The sequence below is a fragment of the Drosophila takahashii genome, chromosome 2L, assembly GCF_030179915.1.
Source record: "Drosophila takahashii strain IR98-3 E-12201 chromosome 2L, DtakHiC1v2, whole genome shotgun sequence".
Taxonomy (NCBI): domain Eukaryota; kingdom Metazoa; phylum Arthropoda; class Insecta; order Diptera; family Drosophilidae; genus Drosophila; species Drosophila takahashii.
In genome coordinates this window covers 26,554,655-26,574,152 of record NC_091678.1, presented here as the reverse complement: position 1 = coordinate 26,574,152, position 19,498 = coordinate 26,554,655, and the positions used below count along the sequence as shown (strand labels likewise).

The 19,498-nt window shown below is 41.3% G+C and overlaps 16 protein-coding genes and 1 pseudogene across 16 annotated transcripts; 7 read left to right on the top strand and 10 right to left on the bottom strand.

Annotated features, from left to right (window-relative positions):
- Positions 1-315: 315 nt before the first annotated feature.
- On the bottom strand, positions 316-726 carry LOC138911856 (histone H3). The gene has a single exon (XM_070211433.1). The coding sequence runs from the start codon at positions 724-726 to the stop codon at positions 316-318; it is 411 nt and encodes a 136-aa protein (XP_070067534.1).
- A 273-nt stretch (positions 727-999) lies between these two features.
- Positions 1,000-1,311, top strand: LOC123002879 (histone H4). Its single transcript, XM_044393551.2, has one exon. The coding sequence runs from the start codon at positions 1,000-1,002 to the stop codon at positions 1,309-1,311; it is 312 nt and encodes a 103-aa protein (XP_044249486.1).
- An 822-nt stretch (positions 1,312-2,133) lies between these two features.
- On the bottom strand, positions 2,134-2,448 carry LOC138914843 (histone H2A-like). Its single transcript, XM_070219538.1, has one exon. The coding sequence runs from the start codon at positions 2,446-2,448 to the stop codon at positions 2,134-2,136; it is 315 nt and encodes a 104-aa protein (XP_070075639.1).
- Positions 2,449-2,680: 232 nt separating this feature from the next.
- On the top strand, positions 2,681-3,153 carry LOC123002843 (histone H2B). Its single transcript, XM_044393481.2, has one exon. It carries the CDS (start codon positions 2,681-2,683, stop codon positions 3,050-3,052), a length of 372 nt encoding a protein of 123 aa, XP_044249416.1. The 3' UTR covers positions 3,053-3,153.
- Positions 3,154-3,455: 302 nt separating this feature from the next.
- On the bottom strand, positions 3,456-4,208 carry LOC123002825 (histone H1-like). Its single transcript, XM_070211524.1, has one exon. It carries the CDS (start codon positions 4,206-4,208, stop codon positions 3,456-3,458), a length of 753 nt encoding a protein of 250 aa, XP_070067625.1.
- A 1,779-nt stretch (positions 4,209-5,987) lies between these two features.
- Positions 5,988-6,398, bottom strand: LOC138911855 (histone H3). Its single transcript, XM_070211432.1, has one exon. It carries the CDS (start codon positions 6,396-6,398, stop codon positions 5,988-5,990), a length of 411 nt encoding a protein of 136 aa, XP_070067533.1.
- Positions 6,399-6,679: 281 nt separating this feature from the next.
- LOC138911947 (histone H4) lies at positions 6,680-6,991 on the top strand. Its single transcript, XM_070211610.1, has one exon. The coding sequence runs from the start codon at positions 6,680-6,682 to the stop codon at positions 6,989-6,991; it is 312 nt and encodes a 103-aa protein (XP_070067711.1).
- A 555-nt stretch (positions 6,992-7,546) lies between these two features.
- On the bottom strand, positions 7,547-7,910 carry LOC138914920 (histone H2A-like; annotated as a pseudogene).
- A 232-nt stretch (positions 7,911-8,142) lies between these two features.
- LOC138911930 (histone H2B) lies at positions 8,143-8,514 on the top strand. The gene has a single exon (XM_070211583.1). The coding sequence runs from the start codon at positions 8,143-8,145 to the stop codon at positions 8,512-8,514; it is 372 nt and encodes a 123-aa protein (XP_070067684.1).
- A 419-nt stretch (positions 8,515-8,933) lies between these two features.
- Positions 8,934-9,686, bottom strand: LOC138914842 (histone H1-like). Its single transcript, XM_070219537.1, has one exon. The coding sequence runs from the start codon at positions 9,684-9,686 to the stop codon at positions 8,934-8,936; it is 753 nt and encodes a 250-aa protein (XP_070075638.1).
- A 1,778-nt stretch (positions 9,687-11,464) lies between these two features.
- LOC138911857 (histone H3) lies at positions 11,465-11,875 on the bottom strand. Its single transcript, XM_070211434.1, has one exon. It carries the CDS (start codon positions 11,873-11,875, stop codon positions 11,465-11,467), a length of 411 nt encoding a protein of 136 aa, XP_070067535.1.
- Positions 11,876-12,156: 281 nt separating this feature from the next.
- Positions 12,157-12,468, top strand: LOC123002846 (histone H4). The gene has a single exon (XM_070211607.1). The coding sequence runs from the start codon at positions 12,157-12,159 to the stop codon at positions 12,466-12,468; it is 312 nt and encodes a 103-aa protein (XP_070067708.1).
- Positions 12,469-13,023: 555 nt separating this feature from the next.
- Positions 13,024-13,404, bottom strand: LOC123002837 (histone H2A). Its single transcript, XM_070211463.1, has one exon. It carries the CDS (start codon positions 13,402-13,404, stop codon positions 13,030-13,032), a length of 375 nt encoding a protein of 124 aa, XP_070067564.1. The 3' UTR covers positions 13,024-13,029.
- A 232-nt stretch (positions 13,405-13,636) lies between these two features.
- Positions 13,637-14,008, top strand: LOC138911919 (histone H2B). The gene has a single exon (XM_070211565.1). The coding sequence runs from the start codon at positions 13,637-13,639 to the stop codon at positions 14,006-14,008; it is 372 nt and encodes a 123-aa protein (XP_070067666.1).
- Positions 14,009-14,420: 412 nt separating this feature from the next.
- On the bottom strand, positions 14,421-15,173 carry LOC138911908 (histone H1-like). The gene has a single exon (XM_070211529.1). The coding sequence runs from the start codon at positions 15,171-15,173 to the stop codon at positions 14,421-14,423; it is 753 nt and encodes a 250-aa protein (XP_070067630.1).
- A 2,845-nt stretch (positions 15,174-18,018) lies between these two features.
- Positions 18,019-18,429, bottom strand: LOC138911859 (histone H3). The gene has a single exon (XM_070211437.1). The coding sequence runs from the start codon at positions 18,427-18,429 to the stop codon at positions 18,019-18,021; it is 411 nt and encodes a 136-aa protein (XP_070067538.1).
- Positions 18,430-18,699: 270 nt separating this feature from the next.
- Positions 18,700-19,474, top strand: LOC138914983 (histone H4). The gene has a single exon (XM_070219740.1). It carries the CDS (start codon positions 19,163-19,165, stop codon positions 19,472-19,474), a length of 312 nt encoding a protein of 103 aa, XP_070075841.1. The 5' UTR covers positions 18,700-19,162.
- Positions 19,475-19,498: the final 24 nt, after the last annotated feature.

The following is a 19,498-nucleotide window of genomic DNA, read 5'->3' as shown; positions in this document are numbered from 1 at the left end:
AATGGTCCATAGACATAGGTCGCCATGAAGTTAGCGATTAAGAAAAAATATAAAATCTGTAATTTTCTAATCTTATTTTGTTTCATTATGTTCACTAGGTTATAATAAGAATATATTTGATAGATTTTCGATTTTTTTCTGATGTTTGAAAGTATTGACCATGTCTTTCATACTTCCGACTATTTCTTAATTTTATATACGTTGCTGCTGCTGAATTAAAATTAATATCTCATTGAACGTAATTTGTGGTCCTGAAAAGGACCGATTTGTACAAAGTATGCTGGAGCATTGGCAGCCAGTTGAAGCCGTCTCAACTTAAGCTCGCTCGCCGCGAATGCGACGGGCCAACTGGATGTCCTTGGGCATGATGGTGACACGCTTGGCATGAATGGCGCACAAGTTAGTATCTTCAAAGAGGCCAACCAGATAGGCTTCGCTAGCTTCCTGCAGAGCCATCACCGCCGAGCTCTGGAATCGCAGGTCAGTCTTGAAGTCCTGAGCGATTTCACGCACCAGACGCTGGAAAGGCAGTTTGCGGATCAGCAGCTCGGTACTCTTCTGGTAGCGACGGATCTCACGCAGGGCAACAGTTCCAGGGCGATAGCGATGGGGCTTCTTCACGCCTCCGGTGGCTGGGGCGCTCTTACGAGCGGCCTTAGTAGCCAGTTGTTTGCGTGGCGCCTTGCCACCAGTCGATTTGCGAGCGGTTTGCTTGGTACGGGCCATTTTCGAATTCACTGCTGTTCACGTTCACTTCACGTTTCAAAACACAATAAACGATCGCCGCATTTGCTACCTACTTATATAGCAAAACGTGGAGGGTTGAAAAGAGAGAGAAGCAGAGGCCATCTCATTTGTCGAGCGGAGAGCGAGGCGGACATATCGTTCGGACTCGCTCGTGTTTCTGGCGTTTTAGGTATATATAGGGGCACGCCGAAAATTTGGAATTAGTTCTTCAGTGACTTTCGTGCAGTGTGTTAACAGTAGAAAAGAGTGAAAATGACTGGTCGCGGTAAAGGAGGCAAAGGCTTGGGAAAAGGAGGCGCCAAGCGTCATCGCAAAGTGCTGCGTGATAACATCCAGGGTATCACGAAGCCAGCTATCCGCCGTTTGGCTCGTCGTGGCGGCGTAAAGCGCATCTCTGGACTCATTTACGAGGAAACACGTGGCGTTCTGAAGGTGTTCTTGGAGAACGTTATCCGTGATGCCGTCACCTACACCGAACACGCCAAGAGGAAGACTGTCACAGCCATGGATGTTGTGTACGCCCTGAAGAGGCAAGGCCGCACCCTGTACGGCTTCGGCGGTTAAAAAACTAGTACAGCTTGTACTTCATTCAGCAATCGGTCCTTTTCAGGACCACCATTAAAATTTCGAGAGAAGACAAATTTTCAATAATATTTATAATACAATAATATTAAAATGCGCTGGAAAACAATCGGTCACTGAAATATTATATGATGGACGTTGATGCACTACGAGAAGTACAAACAAGTGGCCCAACGACACCAAGCACGTGCTTGTTACGCGCGGGGCCCTTTTGTAAATTTGGGCAAAAATGCGAGTTCGCGAGGAAGAATACATAAAACCTATAAAGACGGGACAAAATAATGAAAAAAAACATGCAGTTAGGAGTGAAGCAAATGAGTTAAAATGTTAGTTTTTAATACCGGGATAGAAGTTGATGTGCAAATTAAATGCTCGTGCAGACCAAAATTAGATGTACATCGAGGTAAATTAAGAGGATGATAATTACGTGTTAGTCTAACGGGAACATTAAAAGTTAGGCGGCTAACAAGTTCTACAGAATCGATATCACCTCTTATAAGATTATGCATAAAAATGGTACCAAGCATTATTCTACGATTTGCAAGTGTCGGTAAATTAAGCAATAATAATCTACTCTGGTAGGAAGGTAGCCTAACGTATCAAACTACACATGCACATGGGATGAATGTATTTTGTACAAACTGTACTGCTTGCAACGGAAAAGTGTAAGCGTAAGCGGCAACTCGTTACATCTTTTGAGGAAGAAATACGAGTGAGTCGCCAATGTAATCTAAGAATTCAACATTTAGATCCTGTAGCTTTCGACCACTAATCTACTGGACCGACGGCCGAACAAATCAAACATTAGCTTCCGAATAGTATTGTGAACCTACCATTTGTACCATTTGAGTTCATGAGGATGGCCAGCTGCAGATGACGCGGGATAATCCTAGTCTTCTTGTTGTCACGGGCAGCATTGCCAGCCAACTCGAGAACCTCAGCGGCCAGATATTCCATCACGGCAGCTAGGTAAACAGGAGCGCCGGCACCAACACGCTCGGCATAGTTGCCCTTGCGGAGCAGACGGTGAATACGGCCCACTGGGAACTGAAGACCGGCACGGTTCGAGCGGGACTTTGCCTTTCCCTTCACTTTGCCACCTTTTCCACGACCAGACATTTTGCTTTACGAGTATTTCACTTGGTTCACTTTACACACTGAAAACACACTGAATGCTCGCCCAGCCCCGGGTAGCCACGTATTTATACTTTTTCGTCTGCCTGCGCGTTCAGTTAGGGGTGGGTGCCATAGACCTGAAAACATTGCTCGAAAAAAAGTATAAACCTGAACACTCTCTTCGCACCACTATGATCAGTGAATTGTGTTTGTGAAATCATAAGTGGAGTGAATAATGCCGCCTAAAACTAGTGGAAAGGCAGCCAAGAAGGCTGGCAAGGCCCAGAAGAACATCACCAAGACCGACAAGAAGAAGAAGCGCAAGAGGAAGGAGAGCTACGCCATCTACATTTACAAGGTCCTGAAGCAGGTCCATCCTGACACCGGCATTTCGTCGAAGGCGATGAGCATCATGAACAGCTTTGTGAATGATATCTTCGAGCGCATTGCTGCCGAGGCCTCTCGTCTGGCTCACTACAACAAGCGCTCGACTATCACCAGTCGGGAAATCCAAACGGCTGTTCGCCTGCTCCTGCCCGGAGAGTTGGCCAAGCACGCCGTTAGTGAGGGAACCAAGGCTGTCACCAAATACACCAGCTCCAAGTAATTTTCTCTTGCTGCGGATGCGGAGAAAGATCCAAAACGGCCCTTTTCAGGGCCACAACATATTTTACCAAAGAAACTAAATTTTCAATATACCACAAACCATTTGCCATAAAATATAAAATTATCAATTTGGTGCACCATTTTTTTAAAGGACTTGATCATTAACATCTATTTACAAAGAAATTGTGCAATGTCTCCTCTATGAACTGATATACTTTCTACTGGCGGCCAGGTGCCACAATATAAATGGATACATTAAATGTACAATATGTTTTCAATTGAAAGTTCCTTTCTCTTGTTAACCAAAGTTGTAGCCCTGAAAAGGGCTTGTTAAACTAATTTCAGATTTCGAAATCTGAAATTGCGATTGCGAGCGTGTACCAGGTACTGTACTTTTTCACAATTTACTTCTTAGCAGCCGTAGTCTTGGCTTTCGGCTTCTTAGCGGTAGCAGGAGCAGCTGCTTTCTTCAACGCCTTTTTGGGTTTAGCAGACGCCGCTGGTTTGGCTTTTGGTGCTTTGGCCGCCTTCGGCTTCGCTGCCGTCGACTTGGCCTTTGTTGCTGCTGGCTTTGCCTTTACGGTTCCAGTTTTCTTGGCATCCTTGGCCTTCGTCTTCTCCGTTTTCTTCTTCTCGGCGGTCTTTTTGGTGGCAACAGCCTTCTTAGCCTTGGGCTTCTTGTCGGCAGCTCCCGTGGCAGCCTTCTTGGCGGTGGCTCCGGTCTTCTTGGCGGCTACCTTCTTGCTTTTCACTTTCTTCTCAGCAGACGCAACCTTTGGCTTGGGATCCTTCTTGGCGGAGGCCGACAGTTTAAATGAGCCAGACGCACCCTTTCCCTTTGTTTGAATCAGCTTTCCATTGACCACGGCAGATTTCAAGTACTTCTTGATGAATGGAGCCAGCTTCTGGGCATCGCATTTATAAGTGGCACTGATATATTTCTTGATTGCCAGAAGCGATGAGCCGCCACGCTCCTTCAAATTCTTGATGGAAGCGTCTACCATTTGCTGAGTTGGCGGATGCGATGGCGGGGCAGTGGTCTTCTTTGCCTTTGTAGCAGCGGATCCAGATGCCTTTTTGGCGGCCACCTTCTTCTCAACTGGCGCTGGTGGGGCAGCCACTGGGGAAGCGGACGTTGCAACTGCAGAATCAGACATTTTTATTCACTGAAATACACTTTTTTGTTTAGAAAATGGCGCGCGCGCTCGTTACCGACCTCCTTCGTTCGGATGAGAATCGAGGAGGAGAGCACTTTAACTGTGGGTCTGGCATCAGTCATTTGCTCTGCTAATGTTTGCTTGAAGTGCAAACTTATTTTCTTGTTTTCAGTGCTTAAGATTTTAAATAGAAAATATGTTTTTATTGGTATACATCCTTAAAAGATGAATTAATCAATTACCGTTTTCGAATTGCAAGTATCTTGTTTTTGTGACTTTTTATTGCTGCATGAACTTCAACATTGACATTCGTAACATGAACAATTTTTTTAAAAACCCATTTTAAAATATGAAATCTCTGAAATGCTTGGAATCTTGTTAATAAAAAATAAAATTCGAACCTTTTACTTTACGAAAAACCAAAAATATAATCACTTATCATTAATTTAGGTATTTTAATTCTTGTTTCAAGTTGTCCCTTGGCTACGTACAAAGTTGTCTATCAGACTACATTCGATAATAGTTTTCGGACTGTTAAAAATATTAATCTTTCGAAACATTACATTTATTTGCAATTTTATGAAATGAATTTTGTCTTTGTTTAAGTGGATTTAGCTTTTCAGGCAATTTTATAAATAGTTTTTCCAAATTCGGATACTTTGCGTCCCATATATGAATTAGGTAGAGTCCGCACTGAATTTTACATTAAAAAAAAAACATAAAATACATATTTTTGATTCTTTTTTTTATTTAACATAATAAGTAAAGCATTGAATAGTGTATATGTGTTATTTTCAGACTGTTTTTAATAATATTTCGATTTTTTACTGATGTCTAATGCTGAGCGTTCTTGTCCCATTAAACCACACACATTTTAAAAGTGTGCGGCTTCACGCACTCAATTTTTCTTACAAAAAAACATAAATTATATAATTTTGAATCTTTTTTTATATAATATAATAAATAATACATTGAATAATGTATATGTTTTATTTTCAGACTGTATTTAATAATTTTTCGAATTTTTAATTATGTCTAATGTTGAGCGTTTTTGTCCCATTGAACCACACTCATTTTTAGAGTGTGCGTACGTAGAAGTCGCACTCATTTAACCTAAAAAAACATAAAATATGTAATTTTGAATCTTTTTTTATTAAATATAATAAATAATGCATTAAATAATGTATATGTTTTATTTTCAGACTGTTTTAAATAAGTTTTCAATTTATTACTTATGTTTAACGTTGAGCGTTCTTGTCCCATTAAACCATACTAATTTTAAAAGTTTGCCGAAATCACAAGTGAAATGTTTTTAAAAACATATTTGAAAATAAGAAATTAAACATATATTGTCACGTTCGTTGATAAACATTAAAGTTAAAGTCATTTACATCAAGATATGACACAAAATGCTGTCTTTTATAACTTGTTTTATATTTACCCAAGACAAAAATACTCCACTGAATGGTCCATAGACATAGGTCGCCATGAAGTTAGCGATTAAGAAAAAATATAAAATCTGTAATTTTCTAATCTTATTTTGTTTCATTATGTTCACTAGGTTATAATAAGAATATATTTGATAGATTTTCGATTTTTTTCTGATGTTTGAAAGTATTGACCATGTCTTTCATACTTCCGACTATTTCTTAATTTTATCTACGTGGAAGCTTGCTGAATTAAAATTAATATCTCATTGAACGTAATTTGTGGTCCTGAAAAGGACCGATTTGTACAAAATATGCTGGAGCATTGGCAGCCAGTTGAAGCCGTCTCAACTTAAGCTCGCTCGCCGCGAATGCGACGGGCCAACTGGATGTCCTTGGGCATGATGGTGACACGCTTGGCATGAATGGCGCACAAGTTAGTATCTTCAAAGAGGCCAACCAGATAGGCTTCGCTAGCTTCCTGCAGAGCCATCACCGCCGAGCTCTGGAATCGCAGGTCAGTCTTGAAGTCCTGAGCGATTTCACGCACCAGACGCTGGAAAGGCAGTTTGCGGATCAGCAGCTCGGTACTCTTCTGGTAGCGACGGATCTCACGCAGGGCAACAGTTCCAGGGCGATAGCGATGGGGCTTCTTCACGCCTCCGGTGGCTGGGGCGCTCTTACGAGCGGCCTTAGTAGCCAGTTGTTTGCGTGGCGCCTTGCCACCAGTCGATTTGCGAGCGGTTTGCTTGGTACGGGCCATTTTCGAATTCACTGCTGTTCACGTTCACTTCACGTTTCAAAACACAATAAACGATCGCCGCATTTGCTACCTACTTATATAGCAAAACGTGGAGGGTTGAAAAGAGAGAGAAGCAGAGGCCATCTCATTTGTCGAGCGGAGAGCGAGGCGGACATATCGTTCGGACTCGCTCGTGTTTCTGGCGTTTTAGGTATATATAGGGGCACGCCGAAAATTTGGAATTAGTTCTTCAGTGACTTTCGTGCAGTGTGTTAACGTGTTAACAGTAGAAAAGAGTGAAAATGACTGGTCGCGGTAAAGGAGGCAAAGGCTTGGGAAAAGGAGGCGCCAAGCGTCATCGCAAAGTGCTGCGTGATAACATCCAGGGTATCACGAAGCCAGCTATCCGCCGTTTGGCTCGTCGTGGCGGCGTAAAGCGCATCTCTGGACTCATTTACGAGGAAACACGTGGCGTTCTGAAGGTGTTCTTGGAGAACGTTATCCGTGATGCCGTCACCTACACCGAACACGCCAAGAGGAAGACTGTCACAGCCATGGATGTTGTGTACGCCCTGAAGAGGCAAGGCCGCACCCTGTACGGCTTCGGCGGTTAAAAAACTAGTACAGCTTGTACTTCATTCAGCAATCGGTCCTTTTCAGGACCACCATTAAAATTTCGAGAGAAGACAAATTTTCAATAATATTTATAATACAATAATATTAAAATGCGCTGGAAAACAATCGGTCACTGAAATATCAAACTACACATGCACATGGGATGAATGTATTTTGTACAAACTGTACTGCTTGCAACAGAAAAGTGTAAGCGTAAGCGGCAACTCGTTACATCTTTTGAGGAAGAAATACGAGTGAGTCGCCAATGTAATCTAAGAATTGAACATTTAGATCCTGTAGCTTTCGACCACTAATCTACTGGACCGACGGCCGAACAAATCAAACATTAGCTTCCGAATAGTATTGTGAACCTACCATTTGTACCATTTGAGTTCATTTAAGTCTCAATGTTATATATCAAGCAGTTTTATAGTTTATTTTTGAAATTAAATCATATTCGTATATGTAAATCTTCTATTCTTTGGTAATAACGTGGTCGTCCTGAAAAGGACGGTTGGGTATATGTTTGTATGTACAAATGAGCTCCGCTTTTAAAACGATTAAGCCTTCTTCTCGGTCTTCTTGGGCAACAGAACGGCCTGGATGTTGGGCAGCACTCCGCCCTGGGCAATGGTGACACCGGAGAGCAGCTTGTTCAACTCCTCGTCGTTGCGGATGGCCAGCTGCAGATGACGCGGGATAATCCTAGTCTTCTTGTTGTCACGGGCAGCATTGCCAGCCAACTCGAGAACCTCAGCGGCCAGATATTCCATCACGGCAGCTAGGTAAACAGGAGCGCCGGCACCAACACGCTCGGCATAGTTGCCCTTGCGGAGCAGACGGTGAATACGGCCCACTGGGAACTGAAGACCGGCACGGTTCGAGCGGGACTTTGCCTCCTTTTCCACGACCAGACATTTTGCTTTACGAGTATTTCACTTGGTTCACTTTACACACTGAAAACACACTGAATGCTCGCCCAGCCCCGGGTAGCCACGTATTTATACTTTTTCGTCTGCCTGCGCGTTCAGTTAGGGGTGGGTGCCATAGACCTGAAAACATTGCTCGAAAAAAAGTATAAAGCTGAACACTCTCTTCGCACCACTATGATCAGTGAATTGTGTTTGTGAAATCATAAGTGAAGTGAATAATGCCGCCTAAAACTAGTGGAAAGGCAGCCAAGAAGGCTGGCAAGGCCCAGAAGAACATCACCAAGACCGACAAGAAGAAGAAGCGCAAGAGGAAGGAGAGCTACGCCATCTACATTTACAAGGTCCTGAAGCAGGTCCATCCTGACACCGGCATTTCGTCGAAGGCGATGAGCATCATGAACAGCTTTGTGAATGATATCTTCGAGCGCATTGCTGCCGAGGCCTCTCGTCTGGCTCACTACAACAAGCGCTCGACCATCACCAGTCGGGAAATCCAAACGGCTGTTCGCCTGCTCCTGCCCGGAGAGTTGGCCAAGCACGCCGTTAGTGAGGGAACCAAGGCTGTCACCAAATACACCAGCTCCAAGTAATTTTCTCTTGCTGCGGATGCGGAGAAAGATCCAAAACGGCCCTTTTCAGGGCCACAACATATTTTACCAAAGAAACTAAATTTTCAATATACCATAAACCATTTGCCATTTGCCATAAAATATAAAATGATCAATTTGGTGCACCATTTTTTTAAAGGACTTGATCATTAACATCTATTTACAAAGAAATTGTGCAATGTCTCCTCTATGAACCTGGTATACTGATATACTTTCTACTGGCGGCCAGGTGCCACAATATAAATGGATACATTAAATGTACAATATGTTTTCAATTGAAAGTTCCTTTCTCTTGTTAACCAAAGTTGTAGCCCTGAAAAGGGCTTGTTAAACTAATTTCAGATTTCGAAATCTGAAATTGCGATTGCGAGCGTGTACCAGGTACTGTACTTTTTCACAATTTACTTCTTAGCAGCCGTAGTCTTGGCTTTCGGCTTCTTAGCGGTAGCAGGAGCAGCTGCTTTCTTCACCGCCTTTTTGGGTTTAGCAGACGCCGCTGGTTTGGCTTTTGGTGCTTTGGCCGCCTTCGGCTTCGCTGCCGTCGACTTGGCCTTTGTTGCTGCTGGCTTTGCCTTTACGGTTCCAGTTTTCTTGGCATCCTTGGCCTTCGTCTTCTCCGTTTTCTTCTTCTCGGCGGTCTTTTTGGTGGCAACAGCCTTCTTAGCCTTGGGCTTCTTGTCGGCAGCTCCCGTGGCAGCCTTCTTGGCGGTGGCTCCGGTCTTCTTGGCGGCTACCTTCTTGCTTTTCACTTTCTTCTCAGCAGACGCAACCTTTGGCTTGGGATCCTTCTTGGCGGAGGCCGACAGTTTAAATGAGCCAGACGCACCCTTTCCCTTTGTTTGAATCAGCTTTCCATTGACCACGGCAGATTTCAAGTACTTCTTGATGAATGGAGCCAGCTTCTGGGCATCGCATTTATAAGTGGCACTGATATATTTCTTGATTGCCAGAAGCGATGAGCCGCCACGCTCCTTCAAATTCTTGATGGAAGCGTCTACCATTTGCTGAGTTGGCGGATGCGATGGCGGGGCATTGGTCTTCTTTGCCTTTGTAGCAGCGGATCCAGATGCCTTTTTGGCGGCCACCTTCTTCTCAACTGGCGCTGGTGGGGCAGCCACTGAGGAAGCGGACGTTGCAACTGCAGAATCAGACATTTTTATTCACTGAAATACACTTTTTTGTTTAGAAAATGGCGCGCGCGCTCGTTACCGACCTCCTTCGTTCGGATGAGAATCGAGGAGGAGAGCACTTTAACTGTGGGTCTGGCATCAGTCATTTGCTCTGCTAATGTTTGCTTGAAGTGCAAACTTATTTTCTTGTTTTCAGTGCTTAAGATTTTAAATAGAAAATATGTTTTTATTGGTATACATCCTTAAAAGATGAATTAATCAATTACCGTTTTCGAATTGCAAGTATCTTGTTTTTGTGACTTTTTATTGCTGCATGAACTTCAACATTGACATTCGTAACATGAACAATTTTTTTAAAAACCCATTTTAAAATATGAAATCTCTGAAATGCTTGGAATCTTGTTAATAAAAAATAAAATTCGAACCTTTTACTTTACGAAAAACCAAAAATATAATCACTTATCATTAATTTAGGTATTTTAATTCTTGTTTCAAGTTGTCCCTTGGCTACGTACAAAGTTGTCTATCAGACTACATTCGATAATAGTTTTCGGACTGTTAAAAATATTAATCTTTCGAAACATTACATTTATTTGCAATTTTATGAAATGAATTTTGTCTTTGTTTAAGTGGATTTAGCTTTTCAGGCAATTTTATAAATAGTTTTTCCAAATTCGGATACTTTGCGTCCCATATATGAATTAGGTAGAGTCCGCACTGAATTTTACATTAAAAAAAAAACATAAAATACATATTTTTGATTCTTTTTTTTATTTAACATAATAAGTAAAGCATTGAATAGTGTATATGTGTTATTTTCAGACTGTTTTTAATAATATTTCGATTTTTTACTGATGTCTAATGCTGAGCGTTCTTGTCCCATTAAACCACACACATTTTAAAAGTGTGCGGCTTCACGCACTCAATTTTTCTTACAAAAAAACATAAATTATATAATTTTGAATCTTTTTTTATATAATATAATAAATAATACATTGAATAATGTATATGTTTTATTTTCAGACTGTTTTTAATAATTTTTCGAATTTTTAATTATGTCTAATGTTGAGCGTTTTTGTCCCATTGAACCACACTCATTTTTAGAGTGTGCGTACGTAGAAGTCGCACTCATTTAACCTAAAAAAACATAAAATATGTAATTTTGAATCTTTTTTTATTAAATATAATAAATAATGCATTAAATAATGTATATGTTTTATTTTCAGACTGTTTTAAATAAGTTTTCAATTTATTACTTATGTTTAACGTTGAGCGTTCTTGTCCCATTAAACCATACTAATTTTAAAAGTTTGCCGAAATCACAAGTGAAATGTTTTTAAAAACATATTTGAAAATAAGAAATGAAACATATATTGTCACGTTCGTTGATAAACATTAAATTTAAAGTCATTTACATCAAGATATGACACAAAATGCTGTCTTTTATAACTTGTTTTATATTTACCCAAGACAAAAATACTCCACTGAATGGTCCATAGACATAGGTCGCCATGAAGTTAGCGATTAAGAAAAAATATAAAATCTGTAATTTTCTAATCTTATTTTGTTTCATTATGTTCACTAGGTTATAATAAGAATATATTTGATAGATTTTCGATTTTTTTCTGATGTTTGAAAGTATTGACCATGTCTTTCATACTTCCGACTATTTCTTAATTTTATATACGTTGCTGCTGCTGAATTAAAATTAATATCTCATTGAACGTAATTTGTGGTCCTGAAAAGGACCGATTTGTACAAAGTATGCTGGAGCATTGGCAGCCAGTTGAAGCCGTCTCAACTTAAGCTCGCTCGCCGCGAATGCGACGGGCCAACTGGATGTCCTTGGGCATGATGGTGACACGCTTGGCATGAATGGCGCACAAGTTAGTATCTTCAAAGAGGCCAACCAGATAGGCTTCGCTAGCTTCCTGCAGAGCCATCACCGCCGAGCTCTGGAATCGCAGGTCAGTCTTGAAGTCCTGAGCGATTTCACGCACCAGACGCTGGAAAGGCAGTTTGCGGATCAGCAGCTCGGTACTCTTCTGGTAGCGACGGATCTCACGCAGGGCAACAGTTCCAGGGCGATAGCGATGGGGCTTCTTCACGCCTCCGGTGGCTGGGGCGCTCTTACGAGCGGCCTTAGTAGCCAGTTGTTTGCGTGGCGCCTTGCCACCAGTCGATTTGCGAGCGGTTTGCTTGGTACGGGCCATTTTCGAATTCACTGCTGTTCACGTTCACTTCACGTTTCAAAACACAATAAACGATCGCCGCATTTGCTACCTACTTATATAGCAAAACGTGGAGGGTTGAAAAGAGAGAGAAGCAGAGGCCATCTCATTTGTCGAGCGGAGAGCGAGGCGGACATATCGTTCGGACTCGCTCGTGTTTCTGGCGTTTTAGGTATATATAGGGGCACGCCGAAAATTTGGAATTAGTTCTTCAGTGACTTTCGTGCAGTGTGTTAACGTGTTAACAGTAGAAAAGAGTGAAAATGACTGGTCGCGGTAAAGGAGGCAAAGGCTTGGGAAAAGGAGGCGCCAAGCGTCATCGCAAAGTGCTGCGTGATAACATCCAGGGTATCACGAAGCCAGCTATCCGCCGTTTGGCTCGTCGTGGCGGCGTAAAGCGCATCTCTGGACTCATTTACGAGGAAACACGTGGCGTTCTGAAGGTGTTCTTGGAGAACGTTATCCGTGATGCCGTCACCTACACCGAACACGCCAAGAGGAAGACTGTCACAGCCATGGATGTTGTGTACGCCCTGAAGAGGCAAGGCCGCACCCTGTACGGCTTCGGCGGTTAAAAAACTAGTACAGCTTGTACTTCATTCTGCAATCGGTCCTTTTCAGGACCACCATTAAAATTTCGAGAGAAGACAAATTTTCAATAATATTTATAATACAATAATATTAAAATGCGCTGGAAAACAATCGGTCACTGAAATATCAAACTACACATGCACATGGGATGAATGTATTTTGTACAAACTGTACTGCTTGCAACAGAAAAGTGTAAGCGTAAGCGGCAACTCGTTACATCTTTTGAGGAAGAAATACGAGTGAGTCGCCAATGTAATCTAAGAATTGAACATTTAGATCCTGTAGCTTTCGACCACTAATCTACTGGACCGACGGCCGAACAAATCAAACATTAGCTTCCGAATAGTATTGTGAACCTACCATTTGTACCATTTGAGTTCATTTAAGTCTCAATGCTATATTTCAAGCAGTTTTATAGTTTATTTTTGAAATTAAATCATATTCGTATATGTAAATCTTCTATTCTTTGGTAATAACGTGGTCGTCCTGAAAAGGACGGTTGGGTATATGTTTGTATGTACAAATGAGCTCCGCTTTTAAAACGATTAAGCCTTCTTCTCGGTCTTCTTGGGCAACAGAACGGCCTGGATGTTGGGCAGCACTCCGCCCTGGGCAATGGTGACACCGGAGAGCAGCTTGTTCAACTCCTCGTCGTTGCGGATGGCCAGCTGCAGATGACGCGGGATAATCCTAGTCTTCTTGTTGTCACGGGCAGCATTGCCAGCCAACTCGAGAACCTCAGCGGCCAGATATTCCATCACGGCAGCTAGGTAAACAGGAGCGCCGGCACCAACACGCTCGGCATAGTTGCCCTTGCGGAGCAGACGGTGAATACGGCCCACTGGGAACTGAAGACCGGCACGGTTCGAGCGGGACTTTGCCTTTCCCTTCACTTTGCCACCTTTTCCACGACCAGACATTTTGCTTTACGAGTATTTCACTTGGTTCACTTTACACACTGAAAACACACTGAATGCTCGCCCAGCCCCGGGTAGCCACGTATTTATACTTTTTCGTCTGCCTGCGCGTTCAGTTAGGGGTGGGTGCCATAGACCTGAAAACATTGCTCGAAAAAAAGTATAAAGCTGAACACTCTCTTCGCACCACTATGATCAGTGAATTGTGTTTGTGAAATCATAAGTGAAGTGAATAATGCCGCCTAAAACTAGTGGAAAGGCAGCCAAGAAGGCTGGCAAGGCCCAGAAGAACATCACCAAGACCGACAAGAAGAAGAAGCGCAAGAGGAAGGAGAGCTACGCCATCTACATTTACAAGGTCCTGAAGCAGGTCCATCCTGACACCGGCATTTCGTCGAAGGCGATGAGCATCATGAACAGCTTTGTGAATGATATCTTCGAGCGCATTGCTGCCGAGGCCTCTCGTCTGGCTCACTACAACAAGCGCTCGACTATCACCAGTCGGGAAATCCAAACGGCTGTTCGCCTGCTCCTGCCCGGAGAGTTGGCCAAGCACGCCGTTAGTGAGGGAACCAAGGCTGTCACCAAATACACCAGCTCCAAGTAATTTTCTCTTGCTGCGGATGCGGAGAAAGATCCAAAACGGCCCTTTTCAGGGCCACAACATATTTTACCAAAGAAACTAAATTTTCAATATACCACAAACCATTTGCCATAAAATATAAAATTATCAATTTGGTGCACCATTTTTTTAAAGGACTTGATCATTAACATCTATTTACAAAGAAATTGTGCAATGTCTCCTCTATGAACCTGGTATACTGATATACTTTCTACTGGCGGCCAGGTGCCACAATATAAATGGATACATTAAATGTACAATATGTTTTCAATTGAAAGTTCCTTTCTCTTGTTAACCAAAGTTGTAGCCCTGAAAAGGGCTTGTTAAACTAATTTCAGATTTCGAAATCTGAAATTGCGATTGCGAGCGTGTACCAGGTACTGTACTTTTTCACAATTTACTTCTTAGCAGCCGTAGTCTTGGCTTTCGGCTTCTTAGCGGTAGCAGGAGCAGCTGCTTTCTTCACCGCCTTTTTGGGTTTAGCAGACGCCGCTGGTTTGGCTTTTGGTGCTTTGGCCGCCTTCGGCTTCGCTGCCGTCGACTTGGCCTTTGTTGCTGCTGGCTTTGCCTTTACGGTTCCAGTTTTCTTGGCATCCTTGGCCTTCGTCTTCTCCGTTTTCTTCTTCTCGGCGGTCTTTTTGGTGGCAACAGCCTTCTTAGCCTTGGGCTTCTTGTCGGCAGCTCCCGTGGCAGCCTTCTTGGCGGTGGCTCCGGTCTTCTTGGCGGCTACCTTCTTGCTTTTCACTTTCTTCTCAGCAGACGCAACCTTTGGCTTGGGATCCTTCTTGGCGGAGGCCGACAGTTTAAATGAGCCAGACGCACCCTTTCCCTTTGTTTGAATCAGCTTTCCATTGACCACGGCAGATTTCAAGTACTTCTTGATGAATGGAGCCAGCTTCTGGGCATCGCATTTATAAGTGGCACTGATATATTTCTTGATTGCCAGAAGCGATGAGCCGCCACGCTCCTTCAAATTCTTGATGGAAGCGTCTACCATTTGCTGAGTTGGCGGATGCGATGGCGGGGCAGTGGTCTTCTTTGCCTTTGTAGCAGCGGATCCAGATGCCTTTTTGGCGGCCACCTTCTTCTCAACTGGCGCTGGTGGGGCAGCCACTGGGGAAGCGGACGTTGCAACTGCAGAATCAGACATTTTTATTCACTGAAATACACTTTTTTGTTTAGAAAATGGCGCGCGCGCTCGTTACCGACCTCCTTCGTTCGGATGAGAATCGAGGAGGAGAGCACTTTAACTGTGGGTCTGGCCAAAGAGAATATAAACACTAAGAGGTGTAACGCACATACAACTGAATGTACGGCAAAATTTTTGGTGTGGATTCAGAAAGTGGATTTATAATTTTCCTAGTGTGCGTTGTCCGTGTTAGATTCTTTGCTTGTGTTAGTGTGCAATTTCGTTTGCTCTGCGAAAAAGGCTCAATCTCGCATCTGACTGGCACATCGTATTAAGGATCTGTGGGCTAGGGGTGTAGTCGCTCGACTGCGGATCGTGTCGGACCGAGTTTAACTCCGACTGAACGCAACCTTTTTTTTTTAAGTATTTTTTTTTTTTTTAAACATTGTTCATTTAATATAAATTTTTAAAATTGAAAGAAAGGTAAAGACCATTAATGGATTGAATGATTTCGGTGTAAATCATTTCTCTCTAGGGATTGTGTGCTTGCTTTTTTGTTTAAAAAATAAAATTATTGTTATTTTTAGTCCCTGAATTGCATTTTAATTGTATACTTCAATAAAAATTAAAAATGAAAAAAGATTATAATAGTAAACTCGGATGCGTATTTCATAAACTTTTAGTTCAAAAGTAATGAATTTAAAATATTTGCTCAAAATGCTTCTGCTTTTAGAACTTACAAAATTAAAAACAAACAAAAAACACAAGAAAAAATTAGAAAACAAACCAAAAAATTAAAAAACAAAAAAACAAAGTAAAATAAAAAAAAATTAAGATAAAAATAAAACCACTTCGCCTCAGAGTGGACTCGAACCTCAATCGCATTATTCGCGGGCCACCAACTAACGCAATGCGCCACAGCCCTTTTTAAAATGTTGTGCGCAATGTGCCTTTTAGGACGATTCCTTTTCGGGAACATAATTCAAGAATCAACAAATGAGACAAAAATTGAATTTCGACTTTTCTGCAGCGCGGAGTTTTGAGAGCGAGAGAGCAAGTGAGCGAGAGAGAGAGAAGTCAAGAAACGGCATTCTAAAAATAGACTGAATACGTGTGAGTCGCATTTAACAAAAATGACGCTGCCTCCGTACATTTTCTTGCTCCTCGTTACACATCTTAGTGTTTATAATATCTTTGGTCTGGCATCAGTCATTTGCTCTGCTAATGTTTGCTTGAAGTGCAAACTTATTTTCTTGTTTTCAGTGCTTAAGATTTTAAATAGAAAATATGTTTTTATTGGTATACATCCTTAAAAGATGAATTAATCAATTACCGTTTTCGAATTGTAAGTATCTTGTTTTTGTGACTTTTTATTGCTGCATGAACTTCAACATTGACATTCGTAACATGAACAATTTTTTTAAAAACCCATTTTAAAATATGAAATCTCTGAAATGCTTGGAATCTTGTTAATAAAAAATAAAATTCGAACCTTTTACTTTACGAAAAACCAAAAATATAATCACTTATCATTAATTTAGGTATTTTAATTCTTGTTTCAAGTTGTCCCTTGGCTACGTACAAAGTTGTCTATCAGACTACATTCGATAATAGTTTTCGGACTGTTAAAAATATTAATCTTTCGAAACATTACATTTATTTGCAATTTTATAAAATGAATTTTGTCTTTGTTTAAGTGGATTTAGCTTTTCAGGCAATTTTATAAATAGTTTTTCCAAATTCGGATACTTTGCGTCCCATATATGAATTAGGTAGAGGCCGCACTGAATTTTACATTTAAAAAAAAACATAAAATACATATTTTTGATTCTTTTTTTTTATTTAACATAATAAGTAAAGCATTGAATAGTGTATATGTGTTATTTTCAGACTGTTTTTAATAATATTTCGATTTTTTACTGATGTCTAATGCTGAGCGTTCTTGTCCCATTAAACCACACTCATTTTAAAAGTGTGCAGCTTCACGCACTCAATTTTTCTTACAAAAAAAACATAAATTATATAATTTTGAATCTTTTTTTTATATAATATAATAAATATTACATTGAATAATGTATATGTTTTATTTTCAGACTGTTTTTAATAATTTTTCGAATTTTTAATTATGTCTAATGTTGAGCGTTATTGTCCCATTGAACCACACTCATTTTTAGAGTGTGCGTACGTAGAAGTCGCACTCATTTTAACCTAAAAAAAAAACATAAAATATGTAATTTTAAATCTTTTTTATTAAATATAATAAATAATGCATTAAATAATGTATATGTTTTATTTTCAGACTGTTTTAAATAAGTTTTCAATTTATTACTTTTGTTTAACGTTGAGCGTTCTTGTCCCATTAAACCATACTAATTTTAAAAGTTTGCCGAAATCACAAGTGAAATGTTTTTAAAAACATATTTGAAAATAAGAAATTAAACATATATTGTCACGTTCGTTGATAAACATTAAAGTTAAAGTCAAGATATGACACAAAATGCTGTCTTTTATAACTTGTTTTATATTTACCCAAGACAAAAATACTCCACTGAATGGTCCATAGACATAGGTCGCCATGAAGTTAGCGATTAAGAAAAAATATAAAATCTGTAATTTTCTAATCTTATTTTGTTTCATTATGTTCACTAGGTTATAATAAGAATATATTTGATGGATTTTCGATTTTTTTCTGATGTTTGAAAGTATTGACCATTTCTTTCATACTTCCGACTATTTCTTAATTTTATATACGTTGCTGCTGCTGAATTAAAATTAATATCTCATTGAACGTAATTTGTGGTCCTGAAAAGGACCGATTTGTACAAAGTATGCTGGAGCATTGGCAGCCAGTTGAAGCCGTCTCAACTTAAGCTCGCTCGCCGCGAATGCGACGGGCCAACTGGATGTCCTTGGGCATGATGGTGACACGCTTGGCATGAATGGCGCACAAGTTAGTATCTTCAAAGAGGCCAACCAGATAGGCTTCGCTAGCTTCCTGCAGAGCCATCACCGCCGAGCTCTGGAATCGCAGGTCAGTCTTGAAGTCCTGAGCGATTTCACGCACCAGACGCTGGAAAGGCAGTTTGCGGATCAGCAGCTCGGTACTCTTCTGGTAGCGACGGATCTCACGCAGGGCAACAGTTCCAGGGCGATAGCGATGGGGCTTCTTCACGCCTCCGGTGGCTGGGGCGCTCTTACGAGCGGCCTTAGTAGCCAGTTGTTTGCGTGGCGCCTTGCCACCAGTCGATTTGCGAGCGGTTTGCTTGGTACGGGCCATTTTCGAATTCACTGCTGTTCACGTTCACTTCACGTTTCAAAACACAATAAACGATCGCCGCATTTGCTACCTACTTATATAGCAAAACGTGGAGGGTTGAAAAGAGAGAGAAGCAGAGGCCATCTCATTTGTCGAGCGGAGAGCGAGGCGGACATATCGTTCGGACTCGCTCGTGTTTCTGGCGTTTTAGGTATATATAGGGGCACGCCGAAAATTTGGAATTAGTTCTTCAGTGACTTTCGTGCAGTGTGTTAACAGTAGAAAATAGAGCTGCAAAAACATCGATGGTAGGCCCCATCGATAGTTTTGATAGTTTGCAGAATTAACCTCGATACTATCGCGATAGTATCGCTCATACATAAAAATTGGGGATCCTTTAAAAATTTTAATTGTTGAAAATTCAAATTGCAATTAGATTAAATTAAAGTGAGATCTTTTTAATACACATCCATACATATGGATCAGTGATCAGTGATCAATTTTGTCTGCTCAACGCTTGTGATAAATTTCAATGACGTAAAAGTAAAAAACAGTGCGCGCGCAATCTGGAAAAAAATGTTGATTCATAAAAATTAAAAATGGCTGAACAATTATAAAGAATTCCACCGAATTTATGGTTTTTTAAACTATCGTGATAGTCTGAAAAATATCGAAGTCAGTCACCGGCGGCCAACCATCGATACTATCGATGGTTCCATCGATTTTTTTGCAGCTCTAGTAGAAAAGAGTGAAAATGACTGGTCGCGGTAAAGGAGGCAAAGGCTTGGGAAAAGGAGGCGCCAAGCGTCATCGCAAAGTGCTGCGTGATAACATCCAGGGTATCACGAAGCCAGCTATCCGCCGTTTGGCTCGTCGTGGCGGCGTAAAGCGCATCTCTGGACTCATTTACGAGGAAACACGTGGCGTTCTGAAGGTGTTCTTGGAGAACGTTATCCGTGATGCCGTCACCTACACCGAACACGCCAAGAGGAAGACTGTCACAGCCATGGATGTTGTGTACGCCCTGAAGAGGCAAGGCCGCACCCTGTACGGCTTCGGCGGTTAAAAAACTAGTACAGCTTGTACTTCA